The following is a 24,354-nucleotide window of genomic DNA, read 5'->3' as shown; positions in this document are numbered from 1 at the left end:
CCCCCAGAACTAAGGTATCGAGCCACATGAAACAGAGAATTCAACCACAGACCCACTTATCTGACCCCTCATATAGCAGCTAGTGTTGCTATGGGAATCCACACACACCTCGGCCAAACACTTTAATAACTCTTTAGACATCCTGTCAATCACACGCAGACCACTGACACGTTCTGGCACCAAAAGCATTTTAAATACAGACACACCCCAGGCCTGAACCACAACAGTCCATTAGGATGCTCTCATCCTCCCACTATGCTGATGGTCATCCTCACAGATAGGGGGCGCTACTCACTCAGACTCCCTTCTGGTCTGAGGGCGGAGTTCTTTCAGACATTACTAATCACATATGTGTGCATTTGTTATCACTGTTGAAAGTCATGTACAACGTTAATACAAAGAGGTCAGGATAGTGTTCAAGGTTTAATAAGTACAGTATTTGTAATCTGTGGTCACCTTGTGGTCAGATAAGTATTTCTCTAGGAATTATATTTGTGTAAATATACCCAGACGTACGAGAGGCGTGCACACACAGGGGGAAATGTGAGTGAATTACCTTGGCCTGTTAGTGTGGATCCTAGACTGGCTGCACTGTGCTGTGCTAAGAGCCTGTTAGAGTGAGGGCAAAAACAGGCGAAGGAGAAGAGGAACAAGGGAAAAGGAAGAGAGGAGAGAGAGAAGGGAAAGAAAAAGAGGGAAAGAGCAAGACAGAAAGAAAGAGCAAACAAGCACAGCGCAAGTACAGTGCAAACAAACTCAATAAAAGTATGTTAGTCCATCGATCGCCGAATCAAGCACATGCATGTTCATTGACTTTTACATTGAAAGCAGTTTTCCAAATGAAGGCATTTGAGCAATTTACATGCAATATTCATGGCAAGAAGAGCATCGATCCAAACACAGCCCACAGAGTAAATTAATACAACAAACATCCCTAGACCCCTGGTCTCCAGCACAAACAGACTCATTCGGTCTCTGGCTCTCTGCCTCTGATTCTATCTGTCTCTGACTCTATATGCCTCTGACTCTCTGTCTCTGACTCTATCTGACTCTGATTCTATCTGTCTCTGACTCTATATGCCTCTGACTCTCTGTCTCTGACTCTATCTGACTCTGATTCTATCTGTCTCTGATTCTATCTGTCTCTGACTCTGTCTCTGATTCTATCTGTCTCTGACTCTATATGCCTCTGACTCTGTCTCTGATTCTATCTGTCTCTGACTCTCTGTCTCTGACTCTCTGTCTCTGACTCTATATGTCTCTGACTCTCTGTCTCTGACTCTGTCTCTGATTCTATCTGTCTCTGACTCTCTGTCTCTGATTCTATATGTCTCTGACTCTGTCTCTGATTCTATCTGTCTCTGACTCTGTCTCTGATTCTATCTGTCTCTGACTCTATATGCCTCTGACTCTCTGTCTCTGACTCTGTCTCTGATTCTATCTGTCTCTGACTCTCTGTCTCTGACTCTCTGTCTCTGACTCTGTCTCTGATTCTATCTGTCTCTGACTCTCTGTCTCTGACTCTCTGTCTCTGACTCTCTGTCTCTGACTCTGTCTCTGATTCTATCTGTCTCTGACTCTCTGTCTCTGATTCTATCTGTCTCTGACTCTCTGTCTCTGATTCTATCTGTCTCTGACTCTGATTCTATCTGTCTCTGACTCTATATGCCTCTGACTCTCTGTCTCTGACTCTGTCTCTGATTCTATCTGTCTCTGACTCTCTGTCTCTGACTCTGTCTCTGATTCTATCTGTCTCTGACTCTCTGTCTCTGACTCTGTCTCTGATTCTATCTGTCTCTGACTCTCTGTCTCTGATTCTATATGTCTCTGACTCCGTTTCTGATTCTATCTGTCTCTGACTCTATATGCCTCTGACTCTCTGTCTCTGACTCTGTCTCTGATTCTATCTGTCTCTGACTCTCTGTCTCTGACTCTGTCTCTGATTCTATCTGTCTCTGACTCTCTGTCTCTGACTCTCTGTCTCTGACTCTATCTGTCTCTGACTCTATCTGTCTCTGACTCTCTGTCTCTGATTCTATCTGTCTCTGACTCTGATTCTATCTGTCTCTGACTCTATATGCCTCTGACTCTCTGTCTCTGACTCTGTCTCTGATTCTATCTGTCTCTGACTCTCTGTCTCTGACTCTGTCTCTGATTCTATCTGTCTCTGACTCTCTGTCTCTGACTCTGTCTCTGATTCTATCTGTCTCTGACTCTCTGTCTCTGATTCTATATGTCTCTGACTCCGTTTCTGATTCTATCTGTCTCTGACTGTCTCTGACTCTCTGTCTCTGATTCTCTGTCTCTGACTCTCTGTCTCTGATTCTATCTGACTCTGACTCTCTGTCTCTGATTCTATCTGACTTTGATTCTATCTGTCTCTGACTCTCTCTCGGGTCGGGGGGGCGGGGGCGGGGGGCGGGGGCTCTCTCTCGGGTCGGGGGGGCAGAGGTGGGGGGCGGGGGGCTCGGGTCGGGGGGGTGGGAGGCGGGGGGCTCGGGTCAGGGGGCGGGGTCGGGGGGCGGGGCTCACCTGGCTCTCCACCAGCATGGCCATGTCCATGAACATGTCGTGCAGCTCGCGGATGCTGTTCTCCAGCTTGATGATCTCGGTGTGCCGCGTCTCGATCTCGTTCATGGCCTGCTCACTGATGTTGGAGTCCATGATGATCTGTGCAGTGACAAAAGGAAGGGGGGGGGGGGGGGGCTTGTCAGCTGTAATTTCATTGGCCGAGTGGGCTGATGTGCATTCAAGACCGCAGCAGTTTATGCTTATGCCCATGGCTTGTGACTTAGCAGTGCTGCAACACTGTATGTATTATTTTTTTTTAGTTGAAAGAAAACACTGAACTGGACCCCATGTTCCCCTGTCACATTCATTCCCATTCTGGCACAACGACAGCACTGTGTGCAACTAGTCTAGTTAGACTACAAGGCTAAACACCAGCTACAGTATTGCTAATGACATTATCAGAAATAAAAGCTAGAACAAGTTTACATCAACTGGCCCTATCTACCAACTTTAGACAACAAATATCAGGACCCCCATGTCCTTTACATAGGATACAATGAGAGAGAGAGAGAGAGATGGAGAGAGAGAGAGAGAGAAAGAGAGAAAGAGAGAGAGAGAGAGAGAGAGACGGCGAGAGAGAAACTCACCCCAGAGGTAAAGATAGCAGGGTTGTCACTTTCCAGCATGCTCTCCAACTCCTCATTGGTGGTGTTCCTGCCAGCTGAAAGGACACACACACGTACGTACACACGCACACACACAAATGCACGCACACACGCACATACAAACACACGCACGCACACACACACAGTATTTCAGTAACTGATCACAGACCAAGCAACCCAGCAAATGCAATAGTCAGATCTATTAGATAAGGTATGCATGTGCATGTCCCCCTCCCACCAGCAGGAGACAGCACCAGCGCAGAGAGCACAGAGTACGTTGGAGTAACACAAAGCCCATACCAGCGCTGTGCTCAGCTGCTCACTCAATGCAAAAACACTGTAATGAGCACCGCACCTTAATACACGTAATACACTCTGCTGTCAGTGACAAAAATTCCCTGTGGTTTTAATAACTGACACACAGACTAACAGACAGATGTACAGACAGACTAACAAACAGATGTACGGACGAACGATCGCAACAAGTGCTTCTCATCAGCATCTCGTCAGAACCATCCTTTTTTTTGTTTTTACTGTTTCATAGCCCAAGGGCTAAAGAAATGGGTTTCAAAGCCCAATGTGAGTTAACAGTAATGTTGCATTAGTAAATGGGGGAGGGGGATAAACAGATTCCTTGTTTTTCTGGAAAGTTCTGTTTGTTGGGGGTAGTGCGGCGTGTTATGGAGGCTGTGTGCTGGCACAGGCCAAGCCCATTATCACTTCGCTGACATGACACTAATTAAACCCAAACCATTCTCCATCCATCTTCCCCACACCCCCCCCCCCCAGTCCCCTCCATCACCGCCGCCCCCCCCCATAACACCCCCACCCCTGTCCTTCTCCCCCCCAGCAGGTAGTGCATTTGTGCATAACCTATTTCATTTCTGTCAGTATAAGGTGACTGTGTGACGCAAACATAATTAATCTGAATTGAAAAATATCCACCCCAGGGTTGTGCAAGTACACGGCGTCTTGTGATTTAAATTTAAATTAAGCAGTTTAAAAAACAAAAAATATAATAACCCACCCCCCCCCCCCACCCCACCCCCAAATTCATCAGAGGCTGACAGTTGAAAGTGGTACACAGCCAAAAGGGGTGAAATAAATATTTGACCTTGGACCTTTGACCTTCAACCCAGCTCTGATGAATCCAGGTTTCCCTGTAGCGGCCTGGCTGCCAGACTGTGATTTATTGGTCATGAAAAACAATCTGTCAAGGTCATTTAAAATGATGCCCGATATCTTTTCCACAAATTAAATTAAATGTTTCAAACGGCCAAACCTCCATTTGTATATATATGAACATCTGCCAATGATGAGTTACAGGCCCAACATGCACAACGGAAGATCATAAAAGTGCAGCTCTATTGCATTTAATAAGTATATTCAATAAGGTTTGGATCGACGTGTTGAAGGTGTTTTCTTTTTTAAACAGCCACATTCAAATGAAATAAACACAGGACAAAAGAGGATTATAAATCATCGCTTAGATTATCGCACGCTGCATAACAACACTAACAGTGAATTACTTCCAACGGTTGAATGAGGACTGAAAATGAAATTTCAAATGACTTCTGCGGCGAGATCTGATATGAGATACGGAGACGAGCACAAATCAAATATTTCCTTCACGCGTAGAAGCCATTTGAATTTTCTTCAAAGGCTGACTTGTTTGCATCGTATGAACTGCTTTGTATAAAAACTTCTGAAAGATTTCGGAAGATTGGAAGACTGACGATGCTAATCTTTGAAAACTTATCTGAGGTATTTCACTTCGCAGTCCTCCCCTGACAGAGTCAAGTGCCTGTTGAACCCTCCCATCTAATTTGATGAATACGACCTCGAGTTAATTTGCCGTCCCCTTCTTCGACGGTGGCTTCTCCGACACGCATATGACACACATAAACCCAATTTTAACTCGTTTGTTTCATTTCATCTGACCGTTTAAACCCTCGCTTGATTTTATCCATCATTAAACCGCGTTTGAACTCTGTTGCGGAATCGTGGCAGATTCCTCCTCTGCAGCGACTCGACTCGTCCTATTATCCCCTCGCCCTACGCAATGTTTCAGAGATAATTACAACCTTTCCGGGTTCAGCGCTGCTCACGAGCCACACACTTTCTATTGCCCTAACACTCTTAAAAATGTGGAGAAGACATCGCCTCATGTCACGCGCTCGTTTGCATTTGACCGCGGTCGTGACGCGATGCCCACACGCACTTCTGAGAACACGCTCACTCACACTTGTAGCGCGTTGTTAGGAGACAACGTCCCAGCTTAGTTCAGTACGCAGCTTTAATGTCTCGCAGTTCCCACAAAGCTCTTAAACCCCCCGGCAGCCGGAGGTCCGCGTGGGCTGAGCGCGCTCCCGCCTCTCTTTCGATACAGAGCTTTCAGAAAAAGATCGGACTTTTAAATAGACCACGCGAGCAGGGAATTAACTTGACAACAACTGAACGCGGAAGAATTATCACGTGCAGAACGCACACAGGCCCATTATATACATTAACATTTTCGTGAGCAACTGCGTTTCGCACTGCGATACAGCAACCGGAACTCCTTCTGACTGAAACCCTCTGCTGTTAAAAAAACAAACAGAAAAAAAGTGGAACTTAAGGAACATGTGGTTAGTTTATAGAATATGTGGTATACAGTTATCTCTTGCTCCTTAGTGGTCGGGTCTGCAATGTGTTCCACTTGACTCTTTTTGTGATGCTCATTTCATGTGGACGTCATCATTGTCAGAAGGGGTGAAGTATTTCACATTATTACTTAACATTATTTGCTCCAGGTTCAGGTGTGCACAGAACCACAGTTTTCATCCCTGTAAGGGGACTCACACACTCTCTCACACACACCCTACATGCACACACACACACACAAACACACACATCACACACGCAGATGTACGCACACACTCACACACACCCTAAACACACTCACACACACACACACACCCTACACACACACACACTCTCACACACACACTGCTCTTCTGAAGCAGGAGCTCTGGCCCGTTGCCATGGAGAGGCTTGTCCAGGGAAACTGATTGGTCCATTCTCATTTCCCCTCATTATCCCTCGTTTCAAAGCGCCGTTCTTCAGGAGACGGAAAAGGACAAATCTCTCCTCTCTCCACAGGAACGAAGAGGTCTAACATTTTCAACACAGACCTTTAAAAAATGTTAAATTTTTTTTTTTTTAAAGAAGTGGCAAACAGCTGTGCTGACTTTGTAACAGATGTTCTGTTTGTCCACTGAGTTACACACAGGCTACACACACTCGTATAATGCTATTTACAGTAGTTCAGGTGAGCCCAAGCAGTACGTAGCAATTAGAGCATTATTCAATTATATAGCAAAAATATGCAATATATATTATTATTTATATATTATTTATTATTAATTATAACATATTAATGAATATATTGATTTTTGCTCTCTCCTTTGGGTCCCAACATGAACAGTGACCTATGACCGGACCAATTTTTTTTTTTATAAATTTTTTTTTTTTTTTTTTTTTTTTTTTTTTTTTTAAAAGTGCCTAATTCATAACTGATTTAATGACAACCTGGGGGCGACTCAGGAGTCAGAGCACAAACGTACACTGGTGAAAAGGACCGGTATGTATCGCGCGCGGGGCTAAGCGGTCTGACAAACACCCCCACCCCACCCCACCCCACCCCCCATCGCTCGTTAGACATGCAAATGTATGTGAACGCACGTGCCTATGAGATGGGGGGGTCATCTTCATCAAAGGCAGCTAAAGCCTTATTGCTCGCGTCCTCCGTCACCATGAATTATGCAGGAGATCAGACGGAGCGTGCGCCTACACCAGAGATGTACACATAATCTATGGAAATGTATTCAGTTGCATTCATGCGTGCGTGCGCGCACCCCACATAGCGAATTCCCATTATTTTCAGCGTTTCAAAAAAAAATAAAAGAATAAAAAATAAAATCAATACGTAGCAGAACAGCAGCTCATAAAAAGTCAGCGATCCACGGAGCCCCCCAGTCCAGCGCCGCTCTTTCAGCGCCGCTCTTGGGCGAGGTTAATTCCTCTGGAGGAGGTCGGCAGGGCGGCAGCGTCTAATCTCGGCTCCACGCTCAGAAACTTTTTAATAAAGAGTCAGCGCGCCGCCCCAGACAGCGCACATCGCGCTTCCCCTTATCTGCGCGCTTGTTTTGACAGGCATCGGAACGAGCTTCGGGAGGAACCGCCGCTCGTTTCGTAACGACGCCATCGTTTTCTCAAAAATAATTACAAGGTGTGGTCCGCCCTGAACCAAGCGCCGGGAGACGCAACACTGTGATCGCTCAGTACAACGTTTCACTTATCAGTCCTGGGCCAAGCCAGATTCACAGCAAGAATGCGCAGTTAAGTTTGTGGCTTCATTAAATTAAACTGATTTGTTGAATTGGCCGTGTGTGATTTAACGCAGTCCTATTCACTGTCTAACTAATAACCAGGATTCCTCTGTGATAGCTTGCTCCAGGTGCCCATACAATTAAGGAAAATATTATATATGCATTTTAATAAAGGCGGCAGTTTGACGGCATCTCTGCAGCCCTGGAGAAGCATCACTGTGACATGAGGAGAGCACAGAGGGTCCAGCAGAGAGAGGTAGCGCAGGTGTCCCCTGCCCCGGCATCACCTGACATCACAACACTGCCCTCCTCTGGTCTCTACCAGGAGGCCACAGACACACACCTCACACCTCACCCCTGAATGCGTTTCCATGGCTCCACCTCACCCCTGAATGCATTTCCATGGCTCCACCTCACCCCTGAACGCGTTTCCATGGCTCCACCTCAGCCCTGAATGCGTTTCCATGGCTCCACCTCACCCCTGAATGCGTTTCCATGGCTCCACCTGACCCCTGAATGTGTTTCCATGGCTCCATCTCACCCCTGAATGCGTTTCCATGGCTCCCCACGCCCTGGGAGAGGTGTGATGCACAGCCCTGTTTGGCCTGACCGTCTGAGAGAGGTGCCTGAACTGAGTGGAGTGAGGGACTGCAGATAGGTGGCAAATAAACTCCACTTCCTGTCAGTGGAGCTCCACTTCCTGTCAGGACCACCGTGCTGTGGACACTGACTGAAGTAGCAAAACATCCTGCAGTCTTTATTCTCATTTTTGTACCTATTTATTATTTAAAGCACATTTTATTTTTAAATTTGAATTCCCCCAGAATCAAAGAACCAGATTTGCACTGCAGGTGTCAGCATTCAAACAGATGTCTGAGCATTTTATTAAATATATTAATATTAATATCACCTCACAGCGTGTGGCCCTCTAGTCGCTACCACCCCCCCCCCCCCCCCACCCCCCCACCCCCCCGATCAGCCGTTAACAGCGTGAGCTCCTGTAGTGATGTCAGAGCCTCACTACGACCTTGTCTGAAGGACAGAGCGACCAGGCGTGAAACACTGAGGGGCGGAGTCCTGCCAGAGAACCACACCAGCGTCAGATAATCATTTAAAATAATTTAACCCTTTAGATACCAGCAGCAATCCTTCAGTTTCCTGATTTTAACCAACCTTCTAAACAAAAATTATTCTTTCATATGGCCGTATGGTTATATACAGACACTGCACCAGCAGAACCTCCACACACTGCACCAGCAGAACCTCCACACACTGTACCAGTAGAGCCTCCACACACTGCACCAGCAGAACCTCCACACAGTGCACCAGCAGAACCTCCACACACTGCACCAGCAGAACCTCCACACACTGCACCAGCAGAACCTCCACACACTGCACCAGCAGAACCTCCACACACTGCACCAGTAGAACCTCCACACACTGCACCAGCAGAACCTCCACACACTGCACCAGCAGAACCTCCACACACTGCACCAGCAGAACCTCCACACACTGCACCAGTAGAACCTCCACACACTGCACCAGCAGAACCTCCACACACTGCACCAGTAGAACCTCCACACACTGCACCAGCAGAACCTCCACACACCGCACCAGCAGAACCTCCACACACCTTTCCAAATCGTTGCTGCAGTGTTGAATTGCTTCCATCCCCAAGCGTCAGGTACGATCCAAAGTTTAGAGATTTATCAACACGTTCATGAAGAGAACTAATAGTGAAATAAACTACAAATCCCAGTGACCCAGACAAAACACAACACAGACTACAAACCCACGAAACCTCATAAAACAACAGAAACTACAAACCCCATTGACCTATAGCAGGGGGCAGTACTCACTGATCTCAAGCTGGCGCTGGATCCTCCCCTTACACCGCTCCCTGTAGTCTGATTGGGTGGCGTTGTATTCTGACATCACTTCCACAAATTTACGAGACAAAGTGGAATGCTGTGAGAGCGAGAGACAGAGACAAAGAGTGAGAGAGCGAGCGAGCAAACGAGAGAGAGCGAGAGAGAGAGAGTGAGTGAACTGTTTATTCTGTAACAGTTTCTTCATGTCATTATTAATACTACACTAATGCAGGAATCCAAACATCATTCTCGCTTTTTCATAATGATAATTAAAATTAGCTACTGAGAGCCACCTCTGACAATTTACATCAAATGAACAAACAGGAAACTCCAGATTTTCACCACTCACTGAACTGGTAGATGGCCCCCTGTGCTGGAGGGGTAACATGTTAGCCTCCCAGGTAGAGCCCCCCCCCACCCCTCACCTGTGTCTTGCGTATTCTCAGGTCGGCTGATGACCTGTTCTGGCCCTCCTCTTGCTCAATGCTGTGCTGTATGCCTGCAAGGGGAGAAAAACACTGTGAGGCAGTGTGTGCATGTGTGTGTGCGTGTGTGTGTGTGTGCCTGTGTGTGTGTATGTGACAGTTTGTTTGTGTGAGAGTATATGTGAGTGTGTGTATGAGTGTGTGTGAGAGTGTGTGAGTGTGTGTGAGAGTGTATGTGTATGTGTGTGTGTGACAGAGTGTGTGTGTGTGTGTGTGAGAGAGAGTGTGTATGTGTGTGTGTGACAGAGTGTGTGTGTGTGTGTGTGAGAGAGTATGTGTGTGTGTGTGTGTGTGTGTGAGCGTGTGCGTGTGTGAGAGTATGTGTGTGTGTGCGTGCGTGTGTGTATGTGTGAGCGTGTGAGCGTGTGAGCGTGTGCGTGTGTGCGTTTGAGCGTGTGTGCGCGTGTGCGCGTGTGTGTGTGTGCGTTTGAGCGTGTGTGCGCGTGTGCGCGCGTGTGTGTGTGTGTGTGCTGAGTTTCAGGGACTTTCCTGCATTCTGGTTAATACATTGCAACAAAAATACAATTTAAGAATAGAAGGAAAGAGAGAGAGAGGGAGAGAAAGATAGAGGGAGAGATGGAGGGAGAGAGAGAAAGAGAGAGAAGTAGAGATAGAGGGAAAGAGAGAGGGAGAGATAGAGGGAAAGAGAGAGAAAGAGAGAAGTAGAGAGAGGGAAAGAGAGAGAGGGAGAGATAGAGGGAGAGAGACAGAGGGAAAGAGAGAGAGATAGATGGAAAGAGAGAGGGAGAGAGATAGAGGGAAAGAGAGATAGATGGAAAGAGAGAGGGAGAAATAGATGGAGAGAGAGGGGGAAAGAGAGAGGGAGAGAGATAGAGGGAAAGAGAGAGAGATAGAGGGAAAGAGAGAGGGAGAGATAGAGGGAAAGAGAGAGAGGGAGGGAGAGCGCTTGCTGTAAGGCCTGGAAGCAGCACTTAAGGGGGAGTGGAGGTGCAGAAGGAGCTCGGCTGTCTCTTCGCTGAGACGTCCTGCACACACAACATACTCCCACGATGCACTGCAGCCAGTGCAAGCTGTCTCACAACATAATCATCTGATGTCCAGAGAGTGTAAAAGAGCTGCGTGACATGCATCAGGCAGGGCAGTGAGTCGTGTTCAAAGCCGTGTACACATTCTTGTGTAAATCAGTCTGTTCTCATACATCTGCAAGGGTCCCTCTGGAATTATTACTCCCTGTACCACACATGTCCAAAACATCAGGGTTCCATGCCCAAACTGACAGGGTTCCATGCCCAAACTGACAGGGTTCCATGCCCAAACTGACAGGGTTCCACGCCCAAACTGACAGGGTTCCACGCCCAAACTGACAGGGTTCCACGCCCAAACTGACAGGGTTCCACGCCCAAACCGACGGGGTTCCACGCCCAAACTATTACAAAATGATATGCAGGAAAGGACACCCTAAAGCCAAGGACTCTTTCCAATGTCTGCTCATGTGCAGACTGAGTCACCAACAGGCGACGTGACAGAGTTGATCAGAGTTGATGTAAGGCTGGCAGAACAGAAACAGAAACAGAACGGAAAGGGAACGGATACTGAACTCACTCTTTAATTTGGAGCGCACTTTATTAGCCAGCTTCTTAATATCGGTCATCAGCTCCTCCAGTTCCGCCTTCGTCTCTGAGGAGCAGAAAAAGCCACAGAGTGAGTCACCGTTCAGCGCAGTAACTGCACTGTGTGGAAAACGCACAAACACACAAACACACAACACTGAGTCACCGTTCAGCGCAGTGACTGCACTGCGTGGAAAACGCACAAACACACAAACACACAACACTGAGATTCCAGCTCCTTCAGTTATACCGGACGTGATTTAAACACACAATATGAACTCCTCATCAAGTGTATATCTTTAAATATCAATAGGGAATCTTAAAGAGATGTCATTTACTGAAAAGGACAACGTGTGGAGGCTGAATGTGGTTGCATTAATTGTAAATCCAGAGTAAATAAGCCAACTCTTACAGAGTACATATGGTCCCTACTGGATGTTAATGTACTCTGTTAGAGCTGAATTAACATTTTACAGTGAAGGTCAGGACCAAACATATACTGAACATATACAGTATACAATATTTTATCAGATGCAGGTAAAATTCGAAAAACCCTCTTGCAGATTCCTGAGAATTTTCAGACGAATCGCTTGTCCAACCGGAATGTGAAAGAAGAAGAATTTTGAAAACGTTTCAGCTGACACCTAAAATTTGTGGAAATACCACAGAACAAGACTTGTGTGAGCTCAGGTAGTTTGCTCTGCATAAGAGCTCCAGTCAGGTCTAAAGCAATGAAGCTGAAGTAATGGTATGTGCACAGGTAATCACAGGAAGGTGAAGGTAATGTTCCACACACACGGCTCCTAAGAGAATTTCAGACCATCCCCACTGGTGCACATTTCTACTCAATGGCAGAAACTATTCAAATGTAAATGGACCCGTTTTTGAAGCACACATTCTCTCTCATTTATAATTATGTTTGAATGAGTCTCTCACTTATTCATAATTATGTTTGAATGAGCCTCTCAGTTATTCATAATCATGTCTGAATGAGTCTCTCACTTATTCATAACCATGTTTGAATGCGTTTCTCTCTCTCTCTCTCATTAATAATTACGTTTGGATGAGTCTCTCTCTCGATCTCTCTTCCTCTCATTCATAATTATGTTTGTTTGGATTCCAGTCTTCGCCTGGATAAACACCAATAACCCTGAACGTCTCAGTCCCACCAGTGCGGTACAGTGAACAGACTGAAGTCCTGAAGGCCATTTTATTCTGCACTGATAACTGACATGCAGCATGCAGGACCTGGAGACGGGGACTGCACTGATAACTGATATTGAGCATGCAGGACCTGGAGACGGGGACTGCACTGATAACTGATATTGAGCATGCAGGACCTGGAGATGGGGACTGCACTGATAACTGACATTCAGCATGCAGGACCTGGAGACGAGGACTGCACTGATAACTGACATTCAGCATGCAGGACCTGGAGACGGGGATGGCACTGATAACTGATATGCAGCATGCAGGACCTGGAGACGGGGACTGCACGCCTCTCATGAATAGCCATGTCTAGTAATAACAGTAAATAATATAATGATGTTAATTTTGTTATCCAGTAATCGCCCAAAGTCGAGTAATCACTCAAAAGCATACTCCATGTCTACTCATTACCACAGCCGATGCAGTTACCAAGTCATCATTAAGGAATATAAAGGGTATCACAGCACTGAAGGTACTGAAGAATTACCTGTGTGATAAACAAACAAGAGCATAAATATTTATAAGCTACACTGCTTATTTTCTGCATTCAGTAATTAAGCACTATTACTTTTCATTTTGGGAGGCGAGTAATGATCTTCTCATTTAGTGCTAATTGGTTAATAATGCCCCCGTCTCTTCCTGGTTTGAGGTAACCCATCGCTTTCTGAGGCATTGCTTGACTGCTGTGGCACGCGGCTGCACGGGGGGGTGTGTTACAGTCTCTGTGGCATGCGGCTGCACGGGGGGGTGTTTTACAGGCATGCGGCTGCACGGGGGGGTGTTTTACAGTCTCTGTGGCATGCGGCTGCACGGGGGGGTGTTTTACAGTCTCTGTGCATGCGGCTGCACGGGGGGGTGTTTTACAGTCTCTGTGGCATGCGGCTGCACGGGGGGGTGTGTTACAGTCTCTGTGGCATGCGGCTGCACGGGGGGTGTTTTACAGGCATGCGGCTGCACGGGGGGGTGTTTTACAGTCTCTGTGGCATGCGGCTGCACGGGGGGGTGTTTTACAGGCATGCGGCTGCACGGGGGGGAGTTTTACAGGCATGCGGCTGCACGGGGGGGGTGTTTTACAGGCATGCGGCTGCACGGGGGGGAGTTTTACAGGCATGCGGCTGCACGGGGGGGTGTTTTAAAGTCTCTGTGGCATGCGGCTGCACGGGGGGGTGTTTTAAAGTCTCTGTGGCATGCGGCTGCACGGGGGGGTGTTTTACAGTCTCTGTGGCATGCGGCCAAGTAAACAAAGATTCATTACCGCGCAGGAAACAAAAACAAATAAATCAATATATGGGGGATGTATGTGTGTGTGTGTGTGTGAAAGTGTGTGTTTGTGTGTATGTGTCTATATGTATTGTATGTTTGTGTGTGTATGTAGAGAGTGGCTTGTGTTATTCTCTGATTTATATGTTAACAGTATCCTGAGTCCTGAGAAGTGTGTCTAAATCCCCTATACATTCAAAAAACCAGCCTGCATCTGTGATGGCAGACAGCTGTATCTGGTGATTGACAGCTGTGTTTGGTGATTGACAGGAACAGGAAGAGTTGCAGAATGGCAGGTTCTTATTTTCACCTGAAAATGAACCACTCATTCAGTCACAGGTAACCAGGAGAGGTGAGTTACCTGTGTGATCGACGGATCAATTCAGCATTCAGCAGCAATGGAAACCAGCCGACCCCACACTGCCCGTCCCTCCCTGCCCTTCCCCGCCCCGCCCCTCCCCGCCCCGCCCTGCCCCTCCCTGCCCCACCCCGCCCCGCCCTGCCCCTCCCTGCCCTGCCCTGCCCTGCCCCTCCCTGCCCCTCCCTGCCCCACCCCACCCTGCCCTGCTGTGATGTGCTTTGCTAATAAACCAACAGTGAGGAAACGGGGTGATGCAATGGAACCTGCAACCCCATAGGACCGGCTTTACACTTTGTGTGTTCTCAGAACATCGCCCTGCCACCCTCTCTGACCCGAATCCTGCGTTTCTAAACTAATACCCCCGGCCTTGAGCTGACCCGGCCCCAGATGTATAAAAAAAAACCACATAAAGCCGCCATCTTTCCTCCCACAGCACGGCTCGGGCAGACATGCCACAGCTCTGCTAATCCAAACAAGGAAACAACCAGCAATCTGCCCTCTTAAGCTAAATCACATTTTCATAAGTTAACAAGCTCAACAAACTCAGAAATGATGTGGTCAGACGAGTCTAAAGGTGATTTAGCGGTAAAACCGCTTGGCATTGAAAAGGCACTGGCGTAGTTTCAGCACATAGGATAATATGAAGTGCTTTAATAAACAGAACACACACTAAATGTGTAAAACAAAAAAAAACTGTATTTAAGTAAACCTAATAATCCAATAATAAATGTATAAATAATCAAACATCGCGTTCAGCCTCTAAGGTCCTTTCTGTGCTAATGGCCTTGCCGTGCTCATTAGCTTCAGGAAAGCAAATTAATAACACCCATTAATTATTCCTTATTTCTGCTGGGTTTTCTGGCTCTCTGTGAATAATGTTATTATGTGTTACTTTTTTCATTTTTTCATTTTGTTAATTAACAGAAAAAATGATCCTAGTAATCAATCAATAACTGGATGGCTGAATATTTGAACATTTAAATACCGTATTTCCTCTAATCATCAAAAAGCGCTGAAATATACCAGATACCAGGCCCCGACAGCCTGATACCAGACCCTGACACAGTCTGATACCAGGCCCTGACACAGTCTGACACCAGACCCTGACACAGTCTGACACCAGGCCCTGACACAGTCTGATACCAGGCCCTGACACAGTCCATTCATTGTATTTTCAAAAATACACTTCAGTTAATGAATACAGCAAACATTTCAGTGTTTGTCATTGAAGTTTGTATTTTAACTCTTTGTGAGGCTCTCTCCATCGATCGACTGCACTCTCTGTTTGCACATTGATCTGCTGAAGTCCAGGTATGTGATGTTTTGGGAGCACTGAACTCAACAAAGGGGCACGCTACCAAAAAATGACAAATACAGTCTGCTGGTCACGTGCACGCACGCTGTGATGTCATGCCTGCTGGTCATGTGCACGCACGCTGTGATGTCATGCCTGCTGGTCATGTGCACGCACGCTGTGATGTCATGCCTGCTGGTCATGTGCACGCACGCTGTGATGTCATGCCTGCTGGTCACGTGCACGCACGCTGTGATGTCATGCCTGCTGGTCATATGCACGAACGCTGTGATGTCATGCCTGCTGGTCACGTGCACGCAGGCTGTGATGTCATGCCTGCTGGTCACGTGCACGCACGCTGTGATGTCATGCCTGCTGGTCACGTGCACGCACGCTGTGATGTCATGCCTGCTGGTCATGTGCACGCACGCTGTGATGTCATGCCTGCTGGTCACGTGCAGGCACGCTGTGATGTCATGTCTGCTGGTCATGTGCACGCACGGTGTGATGTCATGTCTGCTGGTCATGTGCACGCACGCTGTGATGTCATGTCTGCTGGTCATGTGCACGCACCCTGTGATGTCATGTCTGCTGGTCACGTGCACGCATGCTGTGATGTCATGTCTGCTGGTCATGTGCATGCATGCTGTGATGTAGGAGGTGATGGGGACATAGCCTGGACTGATAAGATTGTTGAATAGGGGCCTTGTCTTCAGGCCATTCAGATTCTGAGCTAACATCCCTGTGTGAATGCCACACAGGCAAAGGCAAAAAAAAAAAAAAAAAAAGCCCATTCAGATTTAACTACTTGCTCCCAATGAGCTAAATTAATTTCCATAGCAATGTGGCTTCTGCCAGTTTACAAGAAACAATGCATATTACCAATCAAAAGGCCGAATGGCTTTTTAAACAATGCATTACGTTGGAGCTCTTTAGGGCTTTTAATACGTTCTGCAGGACTGAACGGTGCATTGCAGCCGCTCAAGCGCGGTATGCAGAATGCTACTGCGTCTGCGGTGGGGCGAAGCGAGGCTCTCTCGAGCTTCACACGCACTGGCTGAGAGAAAACCCCACTAAACAAAGATAAATAAAATTATATATCAGGAGGGAGACAGAGGGAGGGAGCGAGAGCGAGAGCGAGAGCGAGAGCGAGAGCGAGAGCGAGAGCGAGAGCGAGAGCGAGAGCGAGAGCGAGAGCGAGAGCGAGAGCGAGAGCGAGAGCGAGAGCGAGAGCGAGAGCGAGAGCGAGAGCGAGAGCGAGAGAGAGAGAGAGAGAGAGAGAGAGAGAGAGAGAGAGAGAGAGAGAGAGAGAGAGAGAGAGAGAGAGAGAGAGAGAGAGAGAGCGAGAGCGAGAGCGAGAGCGAGAGCGAGAGCGAGAGCGAGAGCGAGAGCGAGAGCGAGAGCGAGAGCGAGAGCGAGAGCGAGAGAGAGAGAGAGAGAGAGAGAGAGAGAGAGAGAGAGAGAGAGAGAGGAGATGGGGTAGAGGGGAAGGAGTGACTGAGGGATGAAGAGAGCGAGAGAGGGGTATATAGGGTATCAGGGAGGATGGGGGGATGGATAGGGTGGTTAAAAAGCACAGTAATTGAAAAAGTGCAGCAAATATCTGCATCGCACGGCGACGACACAGAGAGAGGCGAACACTTCGGCAACCCAACTCTCACCTCCCTCTCTTAAAGCTCGCCCACCCCCTGCCCACCCCAACCCTCCCAGGCTGTCCCATCATGCCCTGCAGCTGACAGGGGGGCAGAATGGTCCTTCTCTCCATCAGCCTGGCTCTCGATCTCTCACACAACAGCTGAGATTTATGACAGGTCTGTAATAAAGCCAGGTGCCTGGGGAGTGGGAGTGGAAAGGGGGGGGGGGTGCCATCAACAGCACAGGGACAGGAAAGGTAATCTCTTCAGTAGAGAGGGTTTGCACCAGGAAAAACAGCAGAGCAAAGGGGTAGAAAAAAACCATAAATGTGTTCCAGTAAAATATTTCAATTCTGTATGTTAACAACTCTGTTCAAGGAAGACAGAAACAGAGAGCAAGAGAAAGAGAGGGAGAGAAAGAGAGAGAGGGGGAAGAGAAAGAGAAAGAGAGAAAAAGAGATGCAGAGAAAGAGAGAGAGAGCGAGAGAGGTCATTTTGCATTACCATATCAGAACCACCAGGCTGCAGTTATAGCCCTGCACGATTGGGCTCGATCCCTTTTCAATTCACTTAGTCCAGGAAATTAATGTACATTTGATTCCCAAAAAAACACCCTCTATAATTTTCCACTGAAGATTTTTTTTCAAAGAATCAATTGAATTTTTGTTTAATTTCCTGAGCTGAACGAATTGATATGGAATTGACCCCTGAACTCTGACTGGGTAACCGTGAGATCTTACCAGTGAGGAATCAGATCCCTAAACCAGGAAGAGATGCCCCCCCCCATTCAAACCCACCCCCCCATTTCTGAGTCTAGTCCATTTACATCCCGATAGCTGCACATACACACACACCTGGGGGTGGATGAAACACTCATTGTAAAAACACACCAATTAAAGTGCGCCCATATTACCCAGAATGCACTGCGATAAACACATCAGGGAACGGGGCGGGGTGGGGGGGGGTGGGGGGGGGGGGCATTATGGACATGATTCTAGGCACGTACAGGGCATTGGTTTGGTTTAGATGTAAATGTGTGTGTGTGGGTGTGGGTGTGTGTTGTGATATTATTACAGTAAAATTGCTTACACAAAATACTTCAGTATCATGAAAGCAAAAATCTACATTTCTAAGACATTAACTATTATTTAACACATATGAATATACAGTATGGTCTCTTATGGGTTTTGTGTAAGTCACTTCAGTTAAAAACCATTGTGAATTGTTTCAGCAATTCACACACAAACACACACACACACGCAAACACGCGCACACACATTAAAGACATTGCAAACACAATGCATGCATTACATGGTGAGAGAAATTAAAACTGAAGCCACATGTATGCATATACATGCAGGTTTGCATACATAATACACATACATGTGCACACACAATAATATGCATGCCATGCACACAATCAGGCACGTTTGTACAAACACACAACGCACACACGCGTAATGCAAAACCGCACAATACTCAGATATACAGACTCATAGCCATAACAGCCCTAAATGTGAAATACTATTTCCAGATGGAATTAATTCTGTGTACATATCCATGACTAAGACCTGATTAAAATAATTGAATTCTGTCAGTAAATGAATAATTAGCCTGACAAAGTCATGCTAATAGTCCAGTTCACTGGATTAATCCTGAGATGGATATTAATATTAATATCAGACCCAGTTAATGTACAGTGTCCCCACGCCTTTCCAAAATTAAGTGCCTGAGGAAAAAATTGAAATCCTTAAATAAGCAATAAGAAGAGAATGAGAAAAGCTTTAGGTGTTAAAGCTGGAGGGAGCGGGGGAGGGGGGGTAATTTCTCTATCCTGGTTGAGACGGTCTCTGAATCGATCAGGAAAGCTACTTAATTTATTTAAAAAAACACAAGAACACCTGCGTAAGGGACGCCTAAACAGGTGCACTCTCTCACCGACCACACAGTCTGAACTAAAAGCACCGTCTGATATTTTTAACAGAGAACCATGCCTCAACTTCAGCATCACATTTTCCACCTGAGAAATTCCACCTGAGGAAAATCATTTTGTACCATTCTAGAAAAATGACTACTTCTGCTCCCCGTTACCATGGAAACCATTTGTCCCGCCCCCCTCCCCCCCTCCCCAGCGGAATAGCGGTACGGGCGGCGGTACGGGCGGCGGCGTACTTTCGTCTGGGTTGGGCGCGGCCAGGATGGCGCTGTGATTCCGCTTCACCTCCTCCACCTTCTCAGCGAGGGCATCGATGTACCCCCGCATCTCCTCCACCTGCCAACGAAACAGAGCAGGGGATCATGGGTAACTCGCCACAGCACAGAGCAGGAAACAGAGCAGGGGATCATGGGTAACTCGCCACAGCACAGAGCAGGGGATCATGGGTAACTGGCCACGGCACGGACAGGAAACAGAGCAGGGGATCATGGGTAACTCGCCACAGCACAGAGCAGGGGATCATGGGTAACTCGCCACAGCACAGAGCAGGGGATCATGGGTAACTGAAACGGAGCAGGGGATCATGGGTAACTCGCCACAGCACTCTGCTGGCTTTCCCCTTACAAGCATGACGCATGATGAAAATATACTGAAATAAAATATATTATCAACAATTCACAACATATGGGCATATGGTAATTATTCTTGTTTCTTTCAGATACTGCAATATATTTTGGAGTCCTGAACTGAAATTGATTCATCACTGTAGTTGAAATACAATTCCACATATCTAGAGTGTGTGACACACACAAGCTGTAGGCTTAGATGCTATTGCACACACACACACACACTTTAACAAAGGACTGATGGACTCTTAGTGCTTTTACAGCTCATTGCAACTTCATTATGATGAGTGATGACATCTACTGTATGTTATATGTATTTATGTCTTTTATTTATTTATTTATGATGTGTATTGGTTGTGTCGACTACTGTTTGCAAACCAAATTGCCCCTCGGGGACAATAAAGACTATCCAATCCAATCCAATCCAATCCAATCCAAAAGCACATTCAATTTCGAGAATACTTTCCTCAGTTCTCTCCTCACTTTAACACCCAGCCGATGGTCCTGTATATATATTTTTTAATATCCACAGGTTGAGTCTGGCATCAGACAGACAGACATGCATGTCTTTCAAACGTCTGATCTAACGGTTTGAAGAAAAGGTGCAGCAGTCCGTTTACCTTGAGAAGAGAACATCAAACAGCCTTTCCCTCAGACCTGGAAGATGCCTCCTTACTCACAGTGTCAGTTAATTACCTCAGAGCTGGAGAGCCATTGGGGAGAGAGCCTATAGCTTTATCTTTTACCACGGCTAGCATCCCGCTACAGATCACTGTATTTATCATCATTTCAGTCATTTTGTTATGTTCTATCATACGTTCATCTGTATTTTTTTGTATTTTGTTTCACTTCATATTTATTCCATATTCTTCGTCTCTCACATTTTATGTTCCATATTTTCATCTTCTTTAATCATTCCCTCGCTTTTATCGCTCCGTTTGCTTTGCTCTTTCCTTCGGTAAAAAAGACATCAAAGTAATAAAGTCCCCACATTGGCAACTGACTGCAAGACTAGAGAGAGCAAACGGATCTGTTTGGAACACACAGAAAACTAAATAAATAAAGTTGGGGCATGATTTCTGGCTGCCACACTTATGCTGCTGGAAGACGAGCTAAATGGGTTTTTGCACCAGTGGCCAGTCCCACCCAAGTTAAAAAACAAATGTCTGGTAAGATTAATTAAAACCTGAGGCCTCCAGTGAGGTTTCAGCTGCCTGAAATCGGCCCAGGTGAGCCGCCTGAAATCGGCCCAGGTGAGCCGCCTGAAATCGGCCCAGGTGAGCTGCTTCGTCTGGTCAGCCGAGGGCATTGTTTCCCAGGTGACAGGTTACACCTACAGGCATTTTAGCTGGAGATTTTCCAGAAGCAATTCAGGTGAAGCACCTTGCACAAGGGTACAGCAGCAGTGTCCTGTCTGGGGATCGAATCGGCAGCCTTTAGGTTACCAGCCTAATTCCCTACCCATTACCAACCATAACCCATCGCCAACTAGTACCCAACTGCTCCCCCACACCCCCGCTCGAAGGACACGCCCCTCCTTCAGGTCAGTCGATCATGACTCTTCCATTCTCCCCTCTTAAATCACACATCATCACCCTAATCACCTGTCGAATGAATCTGCACTCTTTAAATCACACATCATCACCCTAATCACCTGTCGAATGAATCTGCACTCTTTAAATCACACACCATCACCCTAATCACCTGTCGAATGAATCTGCACTCTTTAATTAGCCCACAGTAGGCCCTTCTCCAGTACGGGAGTCGGTGCTTCACTGGTTTTTTTGAGGGTCGAGAAAGTGCGAAAGTCTGCGATTCAACAGAGTCAAACTCAAGGTGGTCGAGAGTGTGCTATCAGAGAGAGTATTATCTAAGCAGGAAGACTCTTTGTGATCCAAACTCTCTTTTTCAAGAGAGACCTGGTCAAGGTACATGAGCGACAGTTCTCAAGCTGACTATCGATATTCCCAGGCCAGCATTCCAAGACCAGCATTCCCAGATCAGCATTTCCAGATCAGCATTCCCAGATCAGCATTCTCAGACCAACAATCCCAGATCAGCTAGTGTAGAGGCAACATCACTGAAACCTCAAATATAAGTTAGTAACAATGCCAACCTGGAATCATAAAACAAAATATAAAGCTAAGTGTGTTATGACTTACACATCTTTTTAGTTCCTAAAAACATCTTTAAAAAATCAGACACTGAAAAGCTTCCACCAGCACGAGGAGCGCTTTGGATCATGGGAAGACCTGGAGCTTCTCCAGAAAGGCCGGTCCGCTCCACGTACCCCAGGCGGAGACAGCGTCAGCATTTCTCCTCGCCATCCGAGCCCGAGAGAAAGAGCGTTACACGTTAAAAGTGAAGCGCTGCGGTCGGACATTCTGGACGCCAGCCTGCGGTACGACTCCAAATCCCCTCCGATTCATTCCACCCTTAATGCATTGGCTCTTTCCTGCAGAGTGGATTTCTTTTTGTTCTAGTGCCTCCACCCCACGGGCTTCAATGGAACAGAGAAAGGGCCATTGTGTCAGAGCAAAGGGAAAAGGCCAAGCTGATGATGCTCATGGTTAAATGCACAGTGTAATGCGGTCAGCCTAAATGGACAGGGCTAACGCACACAGGTAATAACGTCCTTCAGCAAACAGCCGTGCACACAGAGCCAAACACAGAGCTCAGCGCTCCACTGCATCAGGCCAGCATCAGGACAGCCTGGGGGAAAACACACATTCTCCAGCGCTTTGATCACTGAGAGGGAAAAAAGGATCATTTTTTTGATGCATTATTCAGACGCAGCGGGAATGGCGGCTGTATCCAGACCAGCGTCAGCACAGCGTCAGCACCCCTCCCACAGAGACTGAACAATGAGGCATGGCTGGGCCAGCTGTAAAAACTCTGCTCACAATCACACACACTGCAGCTCACAAACACGCACACTGCAGCTCACAGACACACACACTGCAGCTCACAATCACACACACTGTAGCTCACAAACACGCACACTGCAGCTCACAAACACACACACTGCAGCTCACAAACACGCACACTGCAGCTCACAAACACACACACTGCAGCTCACAAACACACACACTGCAGCTCACAGACACACACACTGCAGCTCACAGACACACACACTGCAGCTCACAAACACACACACTGCAGCTCACAAACACACACACTGCAGCTCACAAACACACACACTGCAGCTCACAAACACACACACTGCAGCTCACAAACACACACACACCGCAGCTCATAAACACGCACACTGCAGCTCACAGACACACACTGCAGCTCATCCATTCTCTTTACTAATAGTGAGTGCAGCGGGAAAGATGTGGCCTGTGTGCAGGTTTTAAAAAGGGCTCTGAGAAGAGGTGGCTGAATAACTCTGGCCCTCAGACACATACACATGCACAGATATCTGCACACACGTGTAAGTGTACACACGTACACTTACACACGTGTACATTTTAATGTTCATTCTTTTACGAAAGCCTGTATGAAGCAGTGCAGAGTTAAAGTGTGGAAACCATCGGAGAAACGGACCCAGAGGAGAAACGGAACCAGAGGAGAAACAGAACCAGAGGAGAAACAGAACCAGAGGAGAAACGGACCCAGAGGAGAAACAGAACCAGAGAAAAGGACCCAGAGGCCCGATGAGGTGAAAGAGCTCACCTGCTCAAAGAACTCATCCATGAAGCGGTCTTTGTCCATGCTGACTGCCACCTCTTCATCTTCATCACTGTCCTTGCCCTGGAAACACACACACATACATACGCGCACACATGCACACAGACACACGTGCACCCACAGACACACACACACACAAAAAAATATCCAGTCAGAGCCGCAACACAGATCACACACATTCAGCACAGTACAGGTTACAAAGGAGACTAAACTCTTCTGAAAGAAATCCCAGCTGTCAGAATATATTCTGAAAAACACTCAAAAAGCTTTAGAGAACGGACACTAGGACTGAGCACAGCGGGGTGCTTCTAGAGCACACTCTGAACATTAACAGCCTATTTACACTAACGCACTACAGCTGACTCACACACTGATAAAAATAATAAAAACCTGATTGCCATTTGGACTGATGTTGATCATTTTTAGGAGCAAATGGGTCTGCTGATTGCCAAGCTTCCGTTTAATCTGAACCCTGGGAAAATGAACTCAAGTTAAAAGGGGAAAATTGTCTGAACAACTGAGCACTTGCAAATAACACTTCTCATGTGTGATTTCTGTCTGTCTGTGCAAAAACTTCTTAAACATTTAGAAATTGGTTATTACGTTAATGATCGGTTTTGACCAAATCTATTTTACAAGAAAACAATTCTTCTTTCTCTTCTCTTTACAAAGTGAATATATTTTTTCCAAATGTCCAACATGCTAAAAACATGATATTCTAAAAAATAAAAAAAATAAAAAAAATAAAAAATAAAAAAAAACCCAGCTCTTCATTTAGCCAATTAAAGTACGTGTGTGTGTGTGTGTGTGTGTGTGCAAGTGTGTGCGAGAACTCATGAGCATGCATGGTTTTTTTAAAATGTGCATG

At 46.7% G+C, this 24,354-nt stretch overlaps 1 protein-coding gene across 8 annotated transcripts in view; it reads right to left on the bottom strand.

The window, feature by feature from the left end:
* Nucleotides 1-24,354, bottom strand: part of stx1a (syntaxin 1A (brain)) — a 37,373-nt gene that overhangs the window by 3,517 nt on the left and 9,502 nt on the right. For 5 of the 8 annotated variants that reach the window (XM_035385343.1, XM_035385342.1, XM_035385345.1 and 2 more), the window contains exons 2-8: nucleotides 23,472-23,549; nucleotides 19,404-19,503; nucleotides 11,466-11,540; nucleotides 9,843-9,916; nucleotides 9,406-9,514; nucleotides 3,159-3,232; nucleotides 2,533-2,670 (exon numbers count right to left, since the gene is read on the bottom strand). In XM_035385343.1, coding sequence (XP_035241234.1) covers nucleotides 2,533-2,670; nucleotides 3,159-3,232; nucleotides 9,406-9,514; nucleotides 9,843-9,916; nucleotides 11,466-11,540; nucleotides 19,404-19,503; nucleotides 23,472-23,549 — 648 coding nt within the window. Of the gene's footprint in view, nucleotides 1-556; nucleotides 610-2,532; nucleotides 2,671-3,158; nucleotides 3,233-9,405; nucleotides 9,515-9,842; nucleotides 9,917-11,465; nucleotides 11,541-19,403; nucleotides 19,504-23,471; nucleotides 23,550-24,354 lie in introns of all 8 variants that reach the window. The other 3 variants (XR_004761762.1, XM_035385348.1, XM_035385346.1) reach the window with 1 other exon arrangement.

This window comes from Anguilla anguilla, chromosome 12 (assembly GCF_013347855.1).
Source record: "Anguilla anguilla isolate fAngAng1 chromosome 12, fAngAng1.pri, whole genome shotgun sequence".
NCBI lineage: Eukaryota > Metazoa > Chordata > Actinopteri > Anguilliformes > Anguillidae > Anguilla > Anguilla anguilla.
The sequence above is the reverse complement of the archived record's forward strand: the minus strand, read 5'-3'. Positions and strand labels throughout refer to the sequence as shown.